Source organism: Mobula hypostoma, unplaced genomic scaffold (genome assembly GCF_963921235.1).
Source record: "Mobula hypostoma unplaced genomic scaffold, sMobHyp1.1 scaffold_36, whole genome shotgun sequence".
Lineage (NCBI taxonomy): Eukaryota > Metazoa > Chordata > Chondrichthyes > Myliobatiformes > Myliobatidae > Mobula > Mobula hypostoma.
In genome coordinates this window covers 1545893-1571507 of record NW_026948187.1, presented here as the reverse complement: position 1 = coordinate 1571507, position 25615 = coordinate 1545893, and the positions used below count along the sequence as shown (strand labels likewise).

The window sequence follows — 25615 nt, the reverse complement described above, 5'->3', positions numbered from 1 at the left end:
CATCAAACACCCCACAACAACGATATTATGATTTGAGTAAGATTATAAGCTGGTACATTATAGGAGCAGAGTTACACAATGTGGCCCATCGATTATGCTCTATTATTTCATCATGGCTGATACATTTCTCCTCTCAGCACCAATCTCTTGCCTTCTCTCCGTTTCCCTTCCTGCCCTGGAAAATCAATAATCTCTAAAGCTCTGCCTTAAATATGCAGAATAGCTTGGGCTCTGCAGCCGCCTCTGGCTTAGAATTCCACAGATTCTCTGGCTGAAGGAATTCCGCACTATCCCCTTTCGAAAGGCATGCCCCTCTCAGTCGCTACACCCCACCCCACTCCAACCTCCGTTTGGTAGATGGTTCCCTGGCCTATACTGTGGGGTTCATCTTGAGAAAGTCCACGACCATGTGTATCTGTGGCGCCTCAGGAGCTGCGCCGAGGGTGAGATGCACTATCACAACAGAAGACTCGGCAAAACAGCAGATTCTACAACTGCGTTCGTGAATATGCACATGTCAGCCAGCTATTATTTATCATTATGATACTTAATTCTTTTCTTTTCGTTGTTGTAGCGCGTGTGGGGACTTGAACAAAATGCAACAACACTACACTGCCTGATTGCATTCGGCCTTGACTGAGTTAGTGGACAATCGAATGGTTGACTTTGAAGACGAACGGCAATCGTTTTATATTTAGACATTGCTCATTTATATTTTACTTTAAGAGTCAGTGAGCACAAAAAATACCCTAAATTATATTAAGGAAAAAGGTAAGCACTCAGCTTATCATACTGGTTATCAGTGTTAAAATAAATAAATAAATAGTGTTCAATGCCTGGTATTTTCAAAAAAAAAGGATATTCGCTTTCAGCGCGGTATTGGCATATAGTTATCGGTTTGAGAGTACTAGTTAACGGCCTTGTTTTTCCTAGCGTTCTCAGATCCGTCGACCAGCTGGGAAAGAGCGTCGGCCTCTGTAATCTTTCTGCCCGGACGATTGATGAGGATAAAATTAACCGGGTGAAGAAGAGAGCCCACCGGGATTAACGAGAGTTGAGTCTCTTTACGTCCTGAATGTAGGACAGTTTCTTCTGATCTTCACAGATCAAGAATTACGTTCTTTCCCCCTCCAACCATTGGCGCCAGTCCCCCAGGGCCTCCCCGACTGTTAGATTGTCGCGATTCGCAATATTGTCGTTGCTGTCTGCCGGAGTCAAGCGTCAGGAAGAAAATGACAGGTGTGCAGCTCGACCATGCATGGCTCTGATGGGTCAGGGTGTTGCAGCACAAAAGCTGCTGTGAAACGTCGCTTCAACTCCGAAAATTCTTGGTCAACACCGTCTGTCGAATGGAATCCTGCCGAGTTCTCTCTGGTGAGGACATTTACTCGAGCCGAAAATCCCGATGTATTGGAGTAAAAGTTCGCAAGCACTATGAAGTGCCGTAACTGTTTGACTGCAGATAGTTTGAGCTACTGTGTACCTGTATGAACTTTACTACCCTCCACTTGAGCACTAAATAGGGTAAGCCATAGCCCCCAAACGCATTTCTCGTGTTTAGAGTACAGGCTATTTGAGGAGCCGTCTGTGAACCCTCCAGGAATGCTGGACTTGTTCCTGATGAGAACGGAAAGAAATAAGGCTGTAGACTAAATACAGAAAAGCAAACTGTTTCAAAATGTGTTTGAGCACATCGTGAATTGAGGCCTAGAAAACAGCGGGGGCATTGGCCAGATCAAAAGGCAGCAAACGGTATTCATAGAGGCCATGAGAGGTGTTGAAAGCTATCTTCCACCCATCTCTTCCTCTCATAGGGACCAGATTACAAGCATGGAGTGGATTAGTTTTGGAAATTATAGTACTCTCTTGAGAATTTCGAATGTAGACACCAGCAGGAGAAGGTAGTTACGCTTCACGGTGATGTTATTCAAGGACCGATAATCGATGTTAGGGCGGAGTGTGCTCTTGCCGGAGATGATGATGGACCAATAAACCCCATGGTCGTTGTCTCCTTGAAGCACTCCTCCATACCACCGTTTCAGGACGAGAGAGAGGAAAAAGTGCCGGTCCTGCGGAGGGTTATTGCCAGGTAGGAGGTCGAAGGTGAAGTCGCCTGTCTGGTATGAAGCGTGTAGATGCTTTTACTGAAGGCCTCAAGAAGATTCGCATATTCAACCAGAATCTGAGGCAGGTCCATATCTTTGGGCACAAGACACAAGTTAGCTGGAGCTGGATCCAGACTGGTAGACAACCACGCCGGTCCGCACTCTGAATGCTTTAACAGACCAGTTATTCCGTGGGTTACGTCGGGATATCCAGGGAAGTAGAAGCACAATTAGCAGTTCAAGCGAATCGACCAGATAGAAGGAGAATTCTTCACTATGGTTGTCTCCGAGCACAACTTTGTCAGGTTCAGTGGAAAGTTGGATCTGGCCAGTGCTCAGAGGTCGACCGCCCATGGTCTTTTCTCGCAGGTCCTGAGTTGGGAATTCCCATCTTTGAGATACAGAGATGTCCATAACATTCCTGGCTGCACCAAAGTCGATAAATGATATAGTTTCATGGGCTCGAGACCCCCACGACAAGGAAGCTGCGAGCATAACACAATTAGGGGAAAATGATTACAGGGAGAAGCGAACCAACAGGATTCTCCTCATTGCTGACGTGCATCCTTTTACCGGACGCATGTGAAATGCCGCGAGCAATTGTTCTGGATCACTACAATAGAGACAGGAAGTTGTTCTGTGCCTCTCTCAGTTCTCCTGAAACAGGAGTATGCGCCCCACTTGCATTGGCTTCTCCGTGGACAGGGTGCTGGGTGATTATGGAGAGAGCGAGGATAGACGGCGATTAGATGGCGTGTGGGATGCTTGAGATATTCTTACCCTTCGCCAAAGTTTCCCGGTCGTCAACGCGAAAAGCCAAATTAGATCATACAGACAATCTTGCTCGTCACAGACAACGATCTTCTGTCTGATTCCTCGTTCAGTCCACCTGGAAGGCATTGAGGAGACATCACTCATTCCATCCCGCCTCCACAGCAACTGCGTGGAATTTGTCTGCAGAGGCCCTCACCATCCCTCGCCTTGCCGCAGGTCCAGAAGTTAGTGGACAGAGTGACCACGTAATGAAAGGGCGGTAATCCTCCTTAACTCTGCAACGAAATGCCGGAACGACTGGGCTGCACTATATCCTTGCTCCCGTAAGGCGTTGAACAGATTGAGTGGAGGAGCACCTTGGAGATTGACCACGTACGTCCATTTCTGTGCATCATGACCAAAATGTACAAGCTGGTCTTGGAATGTCAGCTCGCATTGGGTAATGAAATTTCGGCAGCTATCGAGATCCCCGGGTGATGGAGTATTGGTTTCGTTCACAGCCGCGAGATTCCGTGGTGGTCCGAAAGCAGGAGGCATTTCTTGACCAGGCGTGAATGTGGGGGCATTAGTGTTAGAGGTTGTCGGGCAATAGGAAACGAGAACCTGCTAGATGCTGGGAGAGGGACTGAGGCGGCCTGAGGCTTCTGAATTGCTTTGGCAAGAACGCGAATTGCTGTCAGCTGAAGCTGGCTGTCCGCAGTGACCTCGGGGTCGGCGGTTGTGAGAGCGAAAATCGCGGACACATCACTCCGATTGTTTGCGGTGAGTTGCTAAACAATTGCTGCGAGAGACGATTGATGTTCCTCAACGTGACACTGAGCTGTCGGCACGAGTCCATCTGCCTGATTGCTGCAGAACAGATTGCTTCATTCAGAACAGATTCAATTCCCTGTAGCTATGCTCCTACCTGACCAGTGAATCACAGGGCTAAGATCAGCTGCTCTCTCTCTGCTGTGTCTGTCTTGTGTGTGCTTCGAGACTTGCTGTCACTACATTCAGATATGGCCCAGGTGCTGAGAGAGAGACGCTGAAGCAGGTTGATAGCTCATACATTTTTGTGCAAATAGTGTTCAAAGGGTAAAAGAGAACAATAAACGTTAGGCCAAACAAGGCAGTTATGCAAAACTCTCAAACTAGATGCCAGCACGGCGGCTGAAAGGAAATATCTAAATTTAAAACGAATACCGGAGGTCTTCTGCGTCAGTAGACTCGATAGACCACTTTCTCAGGCATGGTCGACTGCAAACATGCTGGTAACGTGGTTTGCTTTGCTCAAGACTCGACAAACGCTACAACGAAAGGAAGTGAATTAAATAATGTACCGCAGTAATGCAATAATGACTACCTGACTACGTGCATATCAACGAGCGCAATTGCCGAATTCTATTGCAACCTTTTATTTTCTATTTGCTGTCAATACACGCAAGAAAATGAATCTTAGTGTCTTGAAAATAAATTTACTTTTGAACTTTGAAATCCAGTATTCTGATATACCCTGTGTCCTCTGATATTTACTTCTCTGTTGAAGAGTTAGCATTTACCAACCAAATCATCAGGACTAATACGCTGTGTAATCCTGCAGACAGTTCTCTCCGCTATGTAAATCCAGCTGTATAAACGACTGAAACACTCACCGGAACAAATGACGCTCACAGCACTTCTACCCGAACAGTTGTGTCCATTTCTTGGTGTGGTAGAGCAATCCCAGATAATGGTCTCATTGCCTTGGCATTCATAGGACTCCTGCCACATGGGACCACTGCCCTCTCCAAAGTATGCCCCTCCTAATACTGATATCACTTCCCCACATTTCAACGACCTACACACCACGCGTGCGTCCTGTGAATCCCAATTCGAATCGCACACAGTGCCCCACGTCTCTCCATGCTGTATCTCCAATCTTCCAGAGCATTCGTCATATCCATCAATCAGTCTGGGCTTTCTATGTCCTGCGGCATATTAGATGAAAATAAAATCCCAGATTTAAAGGATAATACGCAGATTAAAACATGTCAACAGCTAAATTCATGAGGAGTTTGAGGAGACTTAGTATGTCACTAAAGACTCTCGCATATTTCTACAGATGTACCGTGAAGAGCATTTGACTGGTTGCATCAAAATCTGTTGTGGAGGCTCTGCTGCGCAGTATCTGGAAAAACTGCATAACAGTGCAAACACAGACAGCACCACCATGGACACTGGCCTTTCCAGCACAGACAGCATCTTCAAAGAGCGATGCCTCAAAGAAGCAGAATCCGTAATTAAGGAAACCCACACTCAGGATCTCTTTGGATTACTACTATCAAGGAGGAGATGCAGAAGCCCAAAGAAACACACTCAAAATTTAGGGAACAGCTTCTTCTCCATATTAGATCGCTGAATGGACGGGGAACCCATGTATGCTACCTCGCTCTTTGTAATGTTTTATTTCCTTTTTAATTCATTTTTATATGTTTTTCTTATTATAATTTGTGTACATTTTATTGTTGTGTATTGCACCAGACTGCTGACGGAAAACAACAACAACAAAAAGCATGACATTCCACATTCCATAAGATCACAGCACCATAAGACAGAGGAGCAGAATTAGGCCAGTTGACCCATCGAGTCTGCTCCTCCATTCAGTCATGGCGGATCCTTGACAGTGAGATTAACCATCTGCTGACTCAACTAGCGACTCATTTGGAATCTCGCAGCGAAGCCAACAGATCTAATCTTGTTTACTTTGGTAAATCATACCACCTGAGAGTGTTCCTTGTCCATATATACAAACAGAAGCTGAAATGAGAGGATTTACTACAGAACTTACTGAAGTGCTGATTCAGGGAAACAGATGACCTTCTTTGTGCCTGAGAACGTACACTAGCCCATGTTTAATTGTGCAACTACCTACCTAGATGTGTTTGTCACCATCATCACCAGCTTTATCAGGAAGTGTGTTGACGACTCTGTACTAAACTGAATAATCTTGCTCTGAAGCCGGAAATCAGGATTAAACTGACTGATAACGTTGAGGTCTGCAAAATTAAAATCAGCCGACTCCGATTTTTACAAGAAATCGAGTTACGGCCTCTGGAAGTGCCTCATGGATGCCAAAAAGACTATACTATACTAGACAAACCACTAGTGTCATTCCAGCCGTCAGTCGTGGTAGGGTTTGCATGCTATACCGGACTATAAAACGAGGTCTGGATGCATTACCGGCAACTGCATCCTTGCCCAAAGAGGTTAACGCATTCTTTACACGTTCGACAGATCAACAGTTCGGTGCATTTCCAAACATTTTGACCCCTCCCTGTTTCAGTACTGTTTAAGCAACGCAGTGTAAAAAATGTACATTCTGTATGCATCGCAGTTTATAAGGCAACGGGTTTGTCCGCAACAAGAATGGTCTCTGAGAATTGCCAAACATATACAGTCAGCCTCTTCTTACCTGCTGTATATGTCCTCACAACTGTTGCCAAAATAGTAATTTGGCGAAATTTTGTTATAATTTTTCAGAGATCACACATTAAATATTGCGTTTACACATAAGTGCGTTATTTATATTACACAATGTTCCTCAGTAACAGCTGGGGTTTGCTTCGGGTGCTCCGATTTCCTACCATAGTCCAAAGACGGACTAGTCAGCTAGGTGACTAATTTCAAATTGTAAAATATTCTGTGATTAGGCTTGAGTTAAATAGGTCGGTTGCTGGGCGACCAGACCCACTGGCCGGAAGGGCGCTGCATCGCTAAATAAGCAAATAGATAAATGTCCCAGCAACTCTGATGTGCGTTGCTTGAATTTCCAGCAGCTGCAGAATTCCAGTTGTTTGCGCAGATAAATGTCCACCCCCTTCTCTGTATTTACTACTTAATAAACCCAGCTGCTACATGGACCTCTGCCTTCTGTATTCAGATTAAATATCTACTTTTCCTCTGCTTCGCTTTTCGATATTTTTACATTCGATTCAACGTCATAATTTTGTCTAGACATTCAATTGTCTAATCTGTTAGTTGTAATAAAATGGCCACATAAAGCTTTCTGCCATCATTCTGATCGGTAGAATGTGTGATAAACGATTAGTTCTTGCTCGTTTATGTCCTTCGGTGCTTTTGGTGGCCCGTTCCGATATTGCAATTTTATGGAGAATACAATAAACAGGAGCTTACCCGAACAAATAACGCCGGCTGTCTCGTTTTCCATAAAGCAGTTACTGTGAGCTAAGAGTCTCCTTTCACACCTCCATAGGTCGAACTCTGTGCCATTACAATAAATTTCAGCTTGCAGAACGGGCCATTGTCCATGTCCAAACTGTGAATTCCTTGATGCAGATACGGCGTCACCACAGCCGGCGAAGTTGCACACAGCCTGGGCTTCGTTCATACCCCAATTACGACCACAGAGGATCAAGAAAAACTGTAAGAAGTTACTTACCTCCACTCGCCCTGCACAAGGGCTGCCTCCACCTGACAGCATTAAGAGTTGCCCATCTGTTGTACAGAAACAAGAATGCATCGAGTTAGTCGTCCACAGATACTGTTAAATTGAAACATGGTTCGAGGCATTCATAGAAGTTCAGTTAGCTAACGGAAATATATTACCTTTATAAATAACACGTAACAGTAAAAGATGAAAAGGGTACAAAACGCCGGGTCATCAAGGGAATGACGGCGTAAGGAAAAGGTCTCTCGGTCAAAAAGAAGGTAAACTGCCCCAAAATCGAATTTAGACGAATACTTAATGTTGTATAACTATATTAATGAAAGGGGCAAGGATGATGTTTAAGAACAAGATTAAAAAGTCCGCTCTGAAGGCTAATAAACATAAAGAGACGCAGCAAGGCGACGGACCTAGCTCCCCCACGGCAAGCCAGAACGGAGATAATGAGGAGGAATCGGTGACTCTGTCTTTGATTCTCGGAGAGATTCGCGAGTTCCGATAAGATAACAACAAACAGCTGGAGGATATTAAAGGAGAAATAGTAAAAACTAACTCGAGGATAGATGAAGCCGAAGCGAGGATTGTTGGAATTGAAGAGAAGCTACAAAACGCAGAGGAAATGACAGCAGAAGTGCTAAAGCTACAAGAGCATTTCCAGTGGAAAGTAATAGATCAAGAAGGCCACTCGAGAAGGGAAAATGTGAGGATCTACGGAGTTCCCGAAGGAACTGAAGGTAAACCCGGATTGATGATTCTCTTCGTGGAGAAGCTGCTTAGAGAGAACCTTGATATACCGGCCGCAAAAGACCTACAGATAGAAAGAGCTCACCGCGCGTTGGCACAACAGCCTCTGTCAGGCGCCCATCCCAGATCAATTCTAGTCAGATTTCTCAGTTACAGACCGAAGGAAGAGGTGCTTAAACGGACATGGCAAAATAAAGGTTTCATGTGGAGCAACTGTAAAATCAGTTTAGACCACGACTACGCACCGGGGATCCTTGCCAGACGGAAGGAATATGCGGAAACATGGAGGGTCCTGGAGGAAAACAACATCAGATTTCAGACCCTGTATCCAGCTCGGCTGAAAGTCTTTTACGACGAAGGGACAAAAACTTACGCTACGGCAGAGGAGGCAACGTCGGACAAGAGTGTCAAACTACAAGGAAAAGCTGCAAATATTCAGACGCGAATGTACAGAGAATACAGATTAATTAAGAGAAATGACTGAAAAGAGTAAATCGGACTTAAAGGTAAAATGAAAGCTGGTAACTGAAAATAAACTAGACGGAATAACTTGAATGATAGCAATATGGTCGAGACACAAATAGGAGAGAATTCTCTATGATTATTCACACTGCTGAGGGCTTTCTAACACAGGATGAAGATAGAGGTTATCCCTCAGAACTGAGGCGAGTCGGTGCTCAGGCCTCACTGTGGGAGGTCGGGAGAAATTTTCAAATGTTACACGTTCAAAAATGTCTAGGCTGTGGTTATATGTTTTGGTTACTGTTGAGAAGGGATTGCTTACTGTTTGGTTAGAAAAGGAGGGTGTTTTTTTTTCTACTAGAGAAAAATGCAAACTGAATTGGTAAAAATAATTTCCTATAATGTTAATGGGGTTTTGAAACCAATTAAAAGAAATAAGATTATGTCTAAATTGGAAAAAGAGGGGGCACAGATAGCTTTCACAGAAGGTGCAGAAATAACATTGCTGAATGTTTATGCTCCTCCAGGTTGTGAATGGTCATTTTATAGACACATTTTTGACCTAATGGTCAGTTCTCAATGGGTAGTAATTTGTGGAGGGGATTTTAATATTAGATTAAATCCTATATTAGATTCTTCAAGAATAGTCACTCAGAATAAATCTCTGACTCGGAAAATGAATTTATTGATGGAGGAGTTGGGAATTATAGATGTGTGGAGAGAATTACACCTCACTAGTAAAGATTATACATATTATTCTTTCCCTCATTCAGCCTATTCAAGTATAGACTATTTATTTATCTTTAATACAGATAGACTCAGGATAAAAAAAAACTGTAATACTGCAACAATTGATCTGTCGGATCATAGCCCAGTCTCTATGTCTCTAATCCTGGAAAGGAAAATGATGAAAACACTATGGAGGCTAAACTCACATATACTCAATAACCCGAAGGTAATGGAGAGATTAAGGGGAGAAATCAAAGAATACCTAGACCTTAATGACACGGGAGAAACATCACCAGTGATCTTATGGGATACATTGAAAGCTGTACTGAGAGGGAAAATTATTTCCATTACCACTCACATGGAAAAAATCAATGCACAAAAATTAGCAGACCTTCAAGGAAAATTAAAACAACTTCAAGTTGTATATAGCAACAAAAGTAATTCATATTTAAAACAGGAAATTAGGAAATTGCAAAGTGAAATTGACGATATTTATACGTTGGAAACTCAAAGAAATTTTCTTTACCTGAGACAAAAGAATTATGAAGTAGGAGGTAAATCAGCTAGATTATTAACATATAAACTATGTAAACAACAAGCAGACAATACAGTTCATAAAATAAAGAATCCAAAGACGAAGCTTGTGGAGAGTACAACAGGGAAAATTCAAGAGAGTTTTGAAACATATTATCGAGAGCTGTACTCCCAACCCCGGGCCTCCAATGAGCCCTATATAGACAGTTTATTGAATTCTTTAGATCTACCTAAACTTACAGATTTACAAAATGAAAGTCTATTAGAACCAGTAACTGCCAAAGAACTGAATGTGGCCATCTCTAGGTTAAAGGCTGGAAAGTCCCCGGGTTCAGATGGGTTTCCTCAGAGTGGTACAAATCCCGGAAGTCACAGTTAGCCCCATTACTACTTAACACCTTTAATTGGATTTTGCAGAGAACAGAAACTCCACCTTCCTGGAGAGAACCGATTAATTCAGTTATTCCTAAAGAGGGTAAAGATAAACTAGAATGTGGCAATTATCGGCCAATTAGTGTTCTTAATTTAGATTACAAACTATTTACATCCATATTAGCGCGCAGATTGGAAAAGATTTTACCTGGCCTAATCCAGTTAGACCAGACTGGATTTATTCAACAAAGACAAACACAGGACAACATAAAGAGAACTCTGCACATATTAGAACAGGTTAATAAGAACGAGACAGAGACAATGGTAATAGGATTAGATGCTGAGAAAGCTTTTGATTCAGTTAGTTGGGCATTCCTATACAGAGTGTTAGGAAGATTCAGCTTTCAAGAAAAGTTTATTAAAGTAATTCAGACTCTATATGACAGCCCTACAGCCCGAATTAAGATAAATGGGGACCTCTCTGACTCCTTCATCTTAGAGAGAGGCACTAGACAGGGATGCCCAATTTCTCCTCTCCTTTTTGCGCTATATATTGAACCACTTGCCCAACTAACAAGACAGAGCAAAATCGTAAAAGGTATCAAGGTGGCAGGGATTGAACAGAAAGTGGCGTTATTCGCAGATGATGTTTTAGTCTATCTGAGTGAACCAGAAAAATCATTTATAGGATTGTTTACACTGTTGGATGACTTTGGGAAAATATCAGGTTATAAAATAAATGTAAAGAAAACGCAGGTTATGTCCCTAAATTATACACCATCCAAAAAATTGCAGGATACATATGATCTTAAGTGGGAAGCTAAATCATTAAAATATTTAGAAATAACACTGCCGAAGGATCTTTCAACGCTGTCACATGCAAATTATGGACCATTAATCTCAGGGATAAAAGCAGATATGCATAGATAGAATCTTATCCCCTTTTAAAATTTAAATTCAAGGATAAATACTATAAAAATGAATATTCTTCTTCGGTTATTGTATCTTTTCCGTACTTTACCAGTGGATGTGGATGATAATCAATTCAGGGAATGGGACAAATGGATTTCCCGCTTCATTTGGCAAGGAAAGAAACCTAGAATTCGATATAACACCTTACAGTTAGGGAAGGAAGGAGGAGGTATGATTCTTCCTTGCTTGAGAATTTTTTTTATGCCTCACAGATAACCCCTCTGTTATATTGGTGTAATAAGGAATATAAGGCTAGATGGAAGGAAATAGAATTTGGATTAGTTGACAGTTTTCCTCTGCAGGCCTCAATAGCTGACAAAGGATTGATGGCCCAATTGGAAAAACGTAAAAAAGTTGGATAAATCTTACATTAAAAGTAGGGCAGAAGGTGGTTAATTCATGTGGAATTGGTAACATGTTAAAACTCTTCAGATGGTGTGCATATGATACCGAATTCCTTCCCAACAGAGGAGATAAACGATTTGAACTATGGATAAAGAAAGGTCTTACAACCTACCTCTCATTTATAGATAAAAGAGTATTACAAAGTTTCCAAATCCTGCAGGACAAACGTGGCCTAGAACACAATGACTTTTTTATGTACCTTCAAGTACGACACTATGTTAACCAGAGTTGTAGATATAGAGACTTATCAACAGTAGAATTAGCATTTTTCAAGATTCTTAATTCGGCTTGCGGTTCAACACCAAGTAAATCAGTTTCTCGATTATATAATGCACTCTCCCATGCTAAAAATGTAAATACACTGTATATTAAAGAGAAGTGGGAGAAAGAAGCGGGGTTGGTACTTTCAGAGGAGGCTTGGGGGAAAATGTGCAGCTTTCAGTGATCTTTGACTAACTCTTTGACTTGGAGAGAACATTGTTGGAAAAATATTATAAGATACTTCAAGACCCCATATCAGGAAAAATATAAAGATACAAAGGTGACGTGTTGGAGAAGGTGTGGATCCAAGGAGGCAAATCATTTCCATATTTTCTGGGATTGCCCTAAATTAAGTCATTATTGGGAAGGTATTCATAGAACATTAGTTAAGGTACTTAGGACCCAGATACCTCTGAACTTTAAGACGCTCTGTTTGGGGCATGTATTGTTTCTTGAACAGAAGGAAGATATAAAGTTGCTGCAGGCCCTTTTAGCGGCAAGTAAGAAATCAATCACTAGAAAGTGGCTAAATCCAAAACCACCTACATTAGAAGATTGGCACGAAATTATCTTGGAAATATTTAAAATGGAAAAGTTGACTTACTCCCTGAGAATTCAAAAAGAAACATTTTATCAAATCTGGAATAAATGGATTGAATATATAACCCCAATACGAGCAGACTTTAGATGACTCTCCTAATGATTTATACTGCTCTTCTCATCAACACAGTAATATTGCTAACGTAAGCACCCCTAGTCTAAATGTCTTTTTTCTGTTTTTGTTTTTTTTCGGAAAATAGAGAATTAATACAAGTAAAGGAAAAGATTTGGGTAAGGGATAAAAAATGATAAAATTAAATAAATAAGTACATACGGATATGGATAATTATGTTTGGGGGCAGGAGCAAGTATGGACAAGTTAGGACATAAACACCTACAATGGTTGTTACATAGGCTTACATAGAACATTTTGGACCAGAATAAATGTTCCAGAAGAGATGTATGGAAACTATTACTAATTCACTATTATTACTATTTTTCTTAACAATTAATACCATTACTTAGCCTAATAGATTAGAATTTCCACTGTACATAATTATCTATTTAAGTGTCTAATTTATTTTTATATCATCTCAATGTGTACTTAAGAATGTATAAATAATTATAGTTTTATACATATAAAAAATGGAAAAGGTTATATATGTGAAAAAGTACATGATACCTGTGAATTCCTTATCCAAATAAAAATAAAATTAAAAAAAAAGGAAAGGCTACAAAACATTTGGGCAGAATTTACCCATTCGGCAAAGCGAGTGGGCTCCACCAAGCCGTGGGTGATTTATGGCCCCTCCCAAACACATTCTCCTGCCTTGTCCCGTAAACTCTGACGCCCTAGCTAACATTACACCGACCAACTTCTGCTTTAAGTACATACAATGGCATGTCCTCCACAGTCACCTGTGGCAATCAATTCCACAGATTCATCACACTTCGGCTAAAAAGAAATCCTCTTCATCGTTGTTCTAAATCGGCGACCGTCTATTCTGAGGCTGTACCCTCTGGTCCAGGCTCCCTCACGAGAGGAAACATCTGCTAGCTATCCACTCTGTGTGTGTCTTTCATAATTCGATCTTTTTCAATGAGATCGCTCCTCATTATTCTAATTCCTGGCGAGTAGAGACCCAGAGCCAACAAGCATGCCTCCTGATTATGTTTGTCAACCTGTTTTGGACGCTCTCCAACGTCAGCACATTCAGCATTAGCGGCACAAAACTGCTCACAATCCCTCGTGTGAGGTCTGACAAATACTTTATAAAGCCTCAACATTACACTCTTGCTTCTATAATTTAGTCCTCATGACATTAATGCCAACATTGCGTTTGCCTTCAGAAATACAAGAGATCAAAAGAGGATGGGAGAACTACAGTCCCTCAGAGTGTAATCAGTTTCCAATATCTATGGCTCAGATATAGGAGAATAATTTCCTTAAGAGCAGAGATATAGGAGAATAATTGTCCCATTTGGTCCATCGAGTCTGCACCGCAATTTCATCATGGCTGATCCATTTTCCCTCTCCGTCCTAATCGCTTGCCTTCTCTCCGCATCTCTTCCTGCCCTGACTAATTAGGAATCATCAACCTCCGCCTTAAACAAACCGTTTAACTTTGCCTTCACATCCGGCGTGGCAACACATTCCACATACTTAGCACTCTCCGGCAAAATAAAAAAAACTCCTCACGTCCGTTCAAAAAAAGACGCCCCTCGAAACTGTAGTTTTGTGCTCTGGTCTTACTTGCCCACCATAGAAAATATACGCTCCATATCCACTGTTTACAGTCTCAATTATGTCACCTATTCTTCTGAATTCCAGTGAGTAAAAGCCCAGAGCCATTGAAGGCTCGCCATATGACTATCCTTTCAATCCGAGATTTTTTTTTTTGTGATCCTCCTTTCAACCCTCACCAATGTCAGCATATCTTTCCTTAGATAATGGACCCAGAACTGCTCACAATACTGCAAGTGAGACATCACCAGCGTCTGATTGTCACGTACCCCGTGACGGGTTAAAGAACCAGCAGAAATGGAAAACACTCTGGAGTCCGGTATTGCTATTAACTAATGGTATCTATTGGTAACTACTCAATATAGTAATATAAATCCAGATATATAAAACAGGTTAACAATGATTTAGATATGTATAAGAGTGGAACTATCTGAAAACCAAGCTTCTTCAAGTCTAGGGGCAAATAGATAGTCGGACGATGATGAGTAAATTTCAGTGAAGTTCGTGGTGTGGAGTTGAGTGGTGAGAGAGAGAGAGAGAGAGAGAGAGAGAGAGAGAGAAAGAGAGAGTGAGGGAGGGGAGTGTTGAGTCTTCAGGTGAGCTGACGTCGTCGATCTTCCCGTTTTCCTCCGAAATCCTTTAGAAGTCATCGGCAGTAACAACAGCAAAGGGTATCGTTCTTCAGTAGTGGAATTATCAACCGAGGCGATGGTTGGACAAACGAATAACTCGCCACCGGTCACACGCTTTTCACACTGTGAGTGCTACTGATCGATCTGCATGATGGATCCCAAAAACACATCTTTTCTGTGGGCACAACAAAGTTCATTCAGTGTCCAAAATCATGTGTCTGTCAGTCCATCAGCTGACCTTGTATTTATCTCACAAAGCTGAACACCAGCTGTCCATCAAGTAGCTCCTTCCTTCTCTCTCTGTAAGAAGACAGAAGCTGCCAGTGTAGTGCAAAGTGTCAACCTGCTGCAGAGAAACCATAACGCCATCTCAAAGCAGTTTGCGCCTCTCTCTCTCTCTCTCTCTTAATAACAAGGTGTCTGGTGTTGAACAACCCTTTCTCGCTCTTTTCAAAAGTACAGTTCATTGGGGTAATTCAGCGCCCCGTCACACTTACCAATTCTCAACATCACATCCTTGCTTTGACATGACGGTCCTCTAGAAATGAATGCTAAATTTCATGTGTCTACCTCATCACGAATCAACCTGCAAATTAACCTTCATGGAATCTTGCTCAATATCTCCCAAATTCATTTTTGCCTCGGTATCTTTGTATTTCTCTCCATTTAAAAATGGTCAATCATGTAAATTCTTCAAGAAAGGTCCATGATAATACAATTCATGGCACTGTATTACACCTGCCATTTACTTGCCCTTTCTCTGCATCTGTCTAAGCCCTTCTGTAGCCACTCTACTTCCTAAAAGCTACCTTCCCCTCCACCAGAAAAAGGCTCTCTTTATTCCGACTCTTTGCCTCTTGCCAATCAGCCACTGTTTTATCCGCGCTGGTACATTTCCAGTAATGCCATGAGTTAACTAATTGTTTGGCCACACCATGTGTGACAATTTGTCAAAGACGCTCTGAAAATCCAAACATCTGTGATCCACTGTGTGTATGACACCGTCCACTGATTTTCCTTTCTCCATCTTGCTTGGCATTTTTTCAAAGAATACCAACAGATTTGCAGGACAGAGTTTTCTCTGAAGGAAACCATGTTGACTGCAGTCAATTTTGTCATGTGCCTTCAAATACTAGGAAATGATATCCTTACAGATTTCGGCGGACATTCAAGCCAAGTCGCTGGAACTTTAGAGCATTGTGCTATCCACCACGCTGCCGTGGTGCTCAAATGACTTATTTTATTTGCCTTCTGTTGGTTCCTAAATGTCAATATTCTTCTAACTTCTCAGTAATTTTGTTCTGGTATATATGCCGTCTATTTTTTTTATATATGTTATCTTTGACTTCTCTTGTTAGCCACGGTTGTGACAATAAGAGCTACGTCTTGCTCTTTTGGATGTACATACCCTGCGTCTTCAGAAGTGCTTCCAGGAATTCATACCACTACATCCCTGTCGTCGTCAGTTTTGGCCAGCTCCTCTCTGTTGCCCCATGTGATTACTGTTAAACCACTGGAATACTGATACAACTGAAATCAGGTTCTCTTTCTCAAATTCTGAGGTGAATTCTATCATATGATGATTACTACGCCTCAAGGTCCCTTTACCGTGAGCTGTTTAATAAAATCCACTTTATTGTACAACATCCAATTCCGGACAAGTGACCCGCCTGTGGCGTCAAACGCGAGCTGCTCTAAAAAGTCGCCTTTTCTACAGGTGTTCTCTAAACGATGCTGCTCCGACCTAATTTTTCCAAGCTACCTGCATTTGAAAATCCCCCATGACTATCGCATCATTGCCCTTTTGACATGCATTTTCTATCTCCCGTAGTAATTTGTGGCCCACATCCTGACTGTTCTTCAGGGTATTTTTACCATTGCAATTCGTAAGCTCTACACGCAACTATTTAACACATTCCGACCCTATGCCACAACTTTCTCATGATCTGATTTCTCCTCTTACCAGTAGAAACAAGCAAACCCCTCTGCCTACCTGCCTGTCCCTTGGATATAATGTGTACATTTGGACACTAAGCTGTTAGCTGTGATCTTCTGTCATCCAAGATTCAGTGATGCCCACAACATCATACATGCCGGTCTGTCACTGTTCTATTAGTTTATCTGCCTTATTCCATAGAAAACAACCATTAAGGTATAGCACCTTCAGACCTATTTCCATCTTTTTTTCTATTTTGTCTGCCATTTAAATTGCAACTCATCCTTTTTTCTCTGCAATTTGCTCTACGATCAGCCTCCCCTTGCTTTTAGCCTCATCAGGCACTGCCTCTGTTTGTTACCTAGTTCCCGCTCCTCAGCACTATCACAGGAAAATTCTCTTAAACCCTCCGGAAAAATGATTCTAGCTAACGTGCCCTCAAGGATGTTGTTCCCCCTCTGGTTCAGTCTTCACCCGTCCCTTTTGTACAGGTCGTCCGTTCTCAAAAAGAAATCCCAAAGATCCATAACTAAGTCTCTGTCCCCTCCAACATTTCGGCAGCCACGCATTCACTTGCAAAATTGTGCTATTCTTACCTTTATTGGCGCGTTTTTACGGCCAGCAATCCAGAAATTACTACCCCGTAAGTACTGCTTTTCAGCTTACTAACAAGCTCCCTAAGATTTCTCCTCTAAACCTCCTCCTTGCTTCTATATTTGTTTCATTGAGAAGCAGGACATCTGGCTGCTCATCCATACTCTCTAGAACGACTGAAACAACTATAACATCCGAGATCCTGACTCCTGGGAACATTCTATCGAGACCAGAGGATCTCGTTTATATTCTTCTCTATCTGGGATCTCCCTCCTCCATTGTACTCCTCATCCATCTTCTCTTCTGAGCCACAGCACCACACTCATTGCCAGAGACCCGATACTGCGGCTCTCTCCTCCTGGGTGTTCTCCAGTACAGTATCTAAATTGTTACAGTTATCTTTGAGGGGAATGGTCACGGCTGTGCTTTCCCCTTCCTGCAACTTAGAGTCTCCCAGTTAACTGTCTCCTGCTACGTGGGGGAGATAACCTCCCTGTATCTACTGTCAATCACCTCTTCGTTCTCCCGTATGAGCTGGTCTTCGAGCTGCAGCTGCTGCTCCTCGATACGATCTCAGAGAGCTTCACCTGGTGCAGATGTGTTTATCCAGAAGACTAGAGTTCACCCAGAATTGCCACCTCTAAAACACAGTACAAAACACAGCTTATGTTGCCATTCACGGCACTGTCCTCAAAGACCAGGAATGGAGAATTAAGAACAAAAAATGAAACTTGCCAGATGCTTCACCTCGCCTGAGCCGAAGTCGGGAATGTCGGTGAGCTGAAGACGCTCTCAGTGCTGCCACACTTACAACAATGACCGATCCACTTCTGCTTGCGTTATTCTTGGGAACTTCAGGAAACATATTTAAGAGAAGGTTCGGTAGATTTTTCATAGGAGAGGGATTAAGCGTTATGATGAAAATACAGGTAGTTAGTGAGGAGACCACGGCTAGATCAGCGATGATCTTCTTGAAGGGCGGAGCAGGCTCGATGAGCCAGATCGCCTAACGCTGCTTCTATTTCTTATGTTCTTGTCCTTGTTCGAGTGATTACCACTGAGCGATTAGTCGCAGTCAAACTCTGGAAAAACTGTTGCAATTTTACCCCATTTTAATCTTGAGCGTGGACCTGATTTAAAAGATAGCTCTGTTCTCGTATTCTCACTTAGCGAGTAGTGCCAGTAGAACTTCCAAAACCCTGCACGAAGTGATGCCTTTGTAATCTTGATTTTCGGAGAATCTGTAGTTCGGAGCGCCCCGCACCCCCACCCCCCATCCCCGCCACCGCCCCACCGCCACAGGCTTCTGTTGTTTTATCAGCAAACTGGACTCCAAATGAAATAGTACTTCATCATTATGCAGAGAAACATGCAAGCGCCGCAGGTCAGGATCTGCCAGACTTCTTTTTTGGTTTCCGTATAAGATAATATTTTCAAAATGTTGCGAATTTAAATATATATGAAAATTACAATTCTATCATTTATATTTCGTCCATAAGACATTGTAGCAAAAGTCGTCTACAGAGTCTGTCCATGCAGCCTATATGTTGCTCTGACATGCCATTATAGCTATTTTATCATCTCTCTCTGCCCCATTCCTCTACATTCCCCGCTCCCCATAATCTAGATAATTAAGATCCAATCAACCAAATTGCGTTATTAGGTTTAAATATACCCAATGACCCAGTTCCCACGGACGTCTGTGGCGATGAGTTTCATAAATTCACCACCTCCAACTGGAAAAAACAATCTGTTCAGTTTTGTTTTGAAGGAAAGTCATTGCATTGTAAGGCTGTGCCCTCTGGTCCTAGAGTCTCCCAAGTACGACGGATGCCTCTCAAATCTATTTATTAAAGTTGAATTCAAACAGATTGAATTTTGCTAATAAAAACTTTAACCATTTTTCACAGACTTAATAGATTGTATACGATCGTTGTCTGTATTTGCTTATCGATCCACAGAGAAGGGGTTTTCTTATCGCAATTGCGGCATAATTGCACTGACTTATGCATCTTGAGATTGAAAAGGGGATCCAGGATAAACCAGGAGTCAGAGGATGATTTGTTTGACCTTATCTGACCAATCGCTCTTCGTCGTTGGATTGCCTACTTTCGACAACACCCTACTGATAACACTGGAAGGATTTCCGCAGTATCCAAACTTTCTTTCTAACGCCATCGGTGCCCCAGAACAGTTTGAGTATCGCATTGCCAAGGCGAGTAGGCAGACGGAGCCACCCGGTCAGCGAAACCGAGCAATTCGATTCTAGATAGCTCCACTTTAAATATGTCCTTTTCTGCAATGGCTTTGGTGAAATTTGCCGAAGCAGTAAGATGAACTGCCGACTAACAGGCGGAAGATAAAATATTAGAGAAACACCATGCCTATTGAAAAAAAAATCACCAGTATCTATTACTATTGCAAAACATAGAAAATAGAAAATACTGTTGAAAATATGCAGCGCATTGCAGAACGTTCGGCCCATAGTGTTGTGCCGTCCACGTAACCTGATCTAGAAGCAGCCTGGAATTCCCCTACCACATAGTCCTTTATTTCCTTTTTAAGGTCCAGGTACCTATCTAAGAGTTCCTTTAAAAAAAACCCTATTGTATCTGTTTCTACCACTGTTGCTGGCAGCGCATTCCACGCACCCACAACACTCTGTGTGAACAACCTTTCATCTACATCCCCTGTGTATCTACCTCTAAGCACTGTAAAACTACGCCCTGGGAAAAAGCCGTTGGCAATCCACATGATCAATGCCTCTATCAGGTCACCTCTCATCCTCCGTCGCTCCAAGAAAAAAAAGGCCAAGTTCACTCAACCTATTCTCATAAAGCATGCTGTCCAATCCAGGCAACATTCATCTAAATCCCCTCTGCACTTTCTCCAATATATCTACATCCTTTTCTGTAGTGAGGTGACGAGAAATAAACATGGTACTCTTAGTGCGGTCTAACGAATGTCTTGTATTGCTGTAACATTACCTCAAGGCTCTTGAACTCCATCCTACGGTTGAAGGATTCTAACAAACCACTCGCACTCTTAATAGCACTATCAAACGGCGTTGCAGTTTTGAGTGTCCTATGGACCCGGACACCAACATCTCGCTGATCCTCCACACTACCAAGAGTCTTACCATTAACATTATATTCTGTCTTCAAATTTCACCTATCGAAATGAACTACTTCACACTTACCTGAGTTGAACTTCGTCTGCCATTTCTCAACCCGGTTCTGCATCAAATCAATGTACCGCTGTAACTTCTGACAACCCTACAGACTATGGACAACGCGCCGAATTGTTTTATCATCATCAGAATTACTAACCCACCCTTTAACTTCCTGATCCATGTCATTTATTATAATCACAAAGAGGAGGGGACCCAGAACAGATCCCTGCGGAACATCACTGGTCTCCGACTCCGAGCTGAATACAGACAATCGACAACCACCCTCGGCTTCTGTGGTCAAGCCATTTATGGACCACAAATGAATTAGCGTGGGAAGGAGAATCTTATAAAATCTCTTCCTAAAATACATATGCACTACATCCCCTGCTCTACCTTCACAATATGTTTTGTTACATTGTCAAATGAGGTTGATAAGGAATGACCTGCCCTAGACAAAGCCATGCTGTCTATTTCTAATCAGGTTATGACTCATAAGTGTTCATAAAGCCTTTCTCTCAAGATCTTCACAACAACTTGCTTACTATTGAAATAAGACTCAATGGTATACAATATCCTGGGTTATCTCTCCTTTTTTTGAACAATGGAAGAACGTTTGTAGCCGTTCAATACCCTGATACTTCTGCCGTCCCTACTGATGATGTAAAGAGCATTGCCAGAGGCTCAAAACTCTCCTCCCTCTCTTCCATTCCCAAGTAGCCTGGGGTATATCTCGTCCGGCCCCGGCGACTTATCCATCTTAATATCTTTCAGAAGCTCCAGCACATCCGCTTTTGTAATGTCTATACACTCAAGCGTTTCAGTTCGAAGTAAGTCATCTCCATAACTGCCAAGATCCTGTTCAGTGGTGAATACTGAAGCAAAACATTCAATAAGTACATGCGCTACCGCCTTCGGTTCCACGCACATGTTTCCACTAGCACTCATAATTGGTTCTATTCTCACACGGTTCATTCTCTAGCTCTTCACATACTTGCAGAATGATTCGTAGTTTTCCATAGTCCTGCTTATCAATGTCTTTTCATGGCTCCTACTAGCTCCCCTAATTGCATTTTTGTGCTCGTTCCTGCCACCTGTGTAATGTTTCAGAGTTGTAACAGTACCTAACTTATTGAGCCTTTCGGAAGCTTTTCATTTTCTCTTAACTAGATTTTCGAAATTCTTTGAACACCAAGGTTCTTTCCCCCCACCATTCATCGCCTGCCTCAGTGGAACTCACCTGTGCTGAACGCCATGCAAATCTTACCTGAATATTTGCTACATTTCTGCTGTGCATTCCCTTGAGAATATCTGCTCCCAATTTATACCACCAGGTTCCTGCCTAATGGCATCATAGTTCCCTCTACCCCAATTAATGTTTTCCCAGATTTTCTGTCCATATCCTCCTCCAGGGCTATGGTAAACGACATAGAGTTGTGATCTCTACCTTCAAATGCTCTCGCACTGAGAGATCTAACAATTGACCAGGTTAATTTCCCAATATCAAATCAATTATTGCGTCTCCCATAGTAGGCTTATCTATCCATTGCGTTCGGAAAGCTTCCTGAGAACACCTAACGTACTACACAACATCTAAGCCCCTTGCTCTGAAGAGATGCCAGTCAAATTCAGGAAAGTGAAAATCACCCATCGCAACAATTGTATCACACGAAGTGGTAGAGGAGCTCAGCAAGTCCCATAGCATCAATGGAAATTAATAAACAGTCGACATTTCGCGCCGAGAGAATTTATCAGAACTAGAAAGGAACTGGGAAGACGGCAGCATATAAAATTTGGGTGAGAGGAAGAAGGACAACTGCACAGCAAAAGGTAAAGGGCTGCAGAGGAAGAAATCAGGCAGGACCATAGGAGAACAGGAAAGAAGAAATGATAGGCAGATCAAAATAGGTGGGAAATAGAAGAGAAGGGTAGTGTTTTGGGAATTATTCCGCCGGAAGGACAAATACGCATTCCTGTCATAAGGTTGGAATCTAACCAAACGGACTATAAGGTGCTGCTCATCCAGCTCCGCACCCTGATGTTGGTCTCAACGTCGCACAAGTGGAGGTCATGAAGCTACATGTCGGAAAGGGAATTGGAATCAGAATTTAAATACTTGACCACAGTGAATTTTCGATTTCGATAGATCGAGCCGAAGGGCTCGACGATTGGGTCCCCCAGTTTTGGACGGTTTTCACCACTGTAGTGGAGGCCACAACAAGAGGACTGGCCGCAAGAGACTACCAGAGCAGTTTCGCAGAAGCGCTATTTCTGGTATGATTATTTGTATGCCAAATGATAACGTGGAAAATGTTTCCTATATGCATCAGATGTCATACCGTCAGATTGAGCTACATCTATTTATAAGAGATGAGGAGGAATTATTTTTAGCGAAAGAAGACTATAAAGGCCAATTGATTCAGTATATTTAAAGTGGAGGGTGATGTGTTCTTGATTAATCAGGGCATCTAAGGTTATGGAAGATAGTAGGAAAAGGGGGTTAAGAGGGATGATTAATCGGCCATATTCGACTAGTGATGCAGACTGGTTGCACTGATTGAACTAACACTGTTCATTGTGTCCTGGCCGCAGAATGAAGGCAGGGACTTCTGGAAGGTGGAGGAGAGGTTGTCCTAAGTACCAGCACCAACCACGGGGTAATAAAAGACAAATGTTAACAAAATCCCAATTAAAAATCAAAGATCCACTCCTAAAAGACAATTCTAGCTGTTTTCTATAAGATGAAGAATGAAATTTATCTCATCGTCTGCATTATTCATTTCGTCAATTTCGATTTGCTTGATTCCCATAACTACATAGCCTTTAAATCCAAGGATCAAAGTTAGTGAACGATAAAATTAAAAAATAAAAATGCAGAGCTCAAATACCTTTACAAAAGATGAACCCGATCGCCCCAGATTGGCAGTCCTCCTGGTTCGAAACAGTGAACGAACACTCCGACAATGATGTCTCTGTCCCATTGCACTGAAGCTTACTCAGCAGGGCAGCTCCGTCTTCGGATGCAATAGGTCTGATTCCTAAAGTGTCGTAAGACCCACATCCAGTCTGTCGACAGTACATTTCTCCATAGGCTGCTTTCCATTGACTGCTGCAGACGGGCAACCACTGACTTCCATATTTAATTTGTAAATATCCTCCGCAAGGTGTCCATGGTCCTACAACTCTGATTTCTCCGAAATCTTAAAGAAAGAATTAATGATTAACGATGTAATCTCAGCCCAAGTGATAAATTAGTTGTTGAAAGAACTTAATTATACTGAAATTAGGCAATGTAATTAAATAGTATTACTATGTTCCGAACATCCCCCTTACTGCTCGCTCGCAGAAAATTCTGGAGGAGCACAGCATTTAAGGGAGCACTTAGAGTCATAGTCCCAGACAAGGCCCTTAGGCCCCTTCCAACCCGTGGTGAAACCATTTAAAATGCCTACACCAATTGACCTCGCGAGGGACCATTGCCTTTCTTCTCCTTATTATCCATGTACCTATCCAACTTTGCATACATCAGTTGTGCTTGCAGCCAGTTCCATACTCTCAGATCGCTCTGAGTGAATAGGTTTCCTTTTTTATTCCCTTTAAGTATTTAACCTTTCACCTTTCACGCATGACCTCTGGTTGTAGTTCGCACACCTCAATAAGTTGTCTCGGACGATGCCTGACTGCATTTCCGCTCATAATATAGTACATAGGCATCCGTTAGTTTCGTGAGACCATGGATTTGCGCTTTGGAAATTTTCCAGGGCGTAGGTCTGGGCAAGGTTGCATGGAAGACAAGGCAGTTGCCCATGCTGCAAGTCTCTCCACGCCACCGATGTTGTCCAAGGGAAGGGCACAAGGGCCGATACTGCTTGGCACCGGTGTCGTCGCAGAGCAATGTGTGGTTAAGTGCCTTGCTCAGGGATACAACACTCTGCCTCAGCTGAGGCTCGAACTGGCGACCTTCAGATCATTATATCGATGCCTTAACCACTTGGCCACGCGCCAACACATAATTTAGTATATTTCCATCTAATCTACACTCAGTTTTCCATATTCCATGGAAAAAAGTCCTGACCGGTTCAATCTTTCCTTTTAACTTAGGTCCCTCAGAGGCGAATTTCTGGAGTTCTCTGTACTCCAGAAATTCATGGAACTGGATAAGCAGTCGACGTTTCAGGCCAGGACATTCATCGAGGTCCGTTCTGGTCTAACCTAATAAGTAACGTGCGTCAGACTTCACGGTGGAATACACGAGCATTATGAAGAAGTTGGAGAGTGTTAGTAGGCAGAAGTGAGTGAAGTTGCTATTACTAAGTGAACGTTCTTGGGAAGCTGAAAGATCAGAATGCAGATAAGGCTCTGCGACAAGATGGAATACACCGTCGGGTTCTGAAAGTGCTAGCTGGAATACATGATAGACTTGTGAAAGTGGAGGTATTGGTGATGATCTTTCACGAATGACTAGATTTTAGAGCGTTTTCGGGGGACTGAAGAATTGCAAATGTCACTCCACTCTTTCAGACGGATAGGAATCAGAAAACGAATTAAATTATAGGCCACATTGACTTTATTTACTGGTTGGAAAGATGCTGGAGTTCATTCATAACGCGAAGGTTTTAGGGTAATTAGAGACATGTAGTAAAGTAGGCCGAACTGAGGATGGTTTCCTTGACGGGAAAATCTTGCCAGATAAATGTATTGCAATTCTATGAGAAAGAATGTGAATTATAGAAAAGGAGAGTCTGTAGATGGCGTATCGATGAAGTTTCATCATCGGATTGAAAAGGTGCACAACGTGAGGCTACTTAACAGGACAAAAGCCCATTACTCCAGAAAAGATACAAGCATGAATAAAAAGGAAAAAATGTTGACTAGCAGAAAACAAAGAGTGGAAAGAAAAGGGGGCTATTCTGCTCTGTTCTCTGTAAATAGTGATGTGCCATAGGTCTCCTTATTCGGACCACTTCTCCCATGTTATTTAGCAATGAATTAGATAAGGATTTAATGCATTTGTGGCCCAGTCTGCCGTTCGTATAATGGGTGTGGGGGTGGCAAGGTGGTGTGGAGTAAGCAGGGACTCTGAGGAACGACTTTAATGGACTAGGAGAATTGACAAAGAAGTGGCAGTTTAAATACAGTGTAAGGAAGAGCATGGCCTTTATTCCTTCTCCCAAAGACATGTACTTTTGGAGAAGGAATAAAGACATGAACTATTT

The 25615-nt window shown here is 42.3% G+C and overlaps 2 protein-coding genes across 3 annotated transcripts in view; both read right to left on the bottom strand.

The window, feature by feature from the left end:
* The window catches only part of LOC134341616 (zinc finger protein 239-like), a 618489-nt gene that overhangs the window by 444760 nt on the left and 148114 nt on the right, over positions 1 to 25615 (bottom strand). The window lies entirely within an intron of this gene.
* The window catches only part of LOC134341535 (uncharacterized), an 86667-nt gene that overhangs the window by 29152 nt on the left and 31900 nt on the right, over positions 1 to 25615 (bottom strand). Inside the window, exons 4-6 of the mRNA XM_063039403.1 lie at positions 5773 to 5896; positions 2886 to 2994; positions 1910 to 2117 (exon numbers count right to left, since the gene is read on the bottom strand). Coding sequence (XP_062895473.1) covers positions 1910 to 2117; positions 2886 to 2994; positions 5773 to 5896 — 441 coding nt within the window. The remainder of the gene's footprint in view (positions 1 to 1909; positions 2118 to 2885; positions 2995 to 5772; positions 5897 to 25615) is intronic.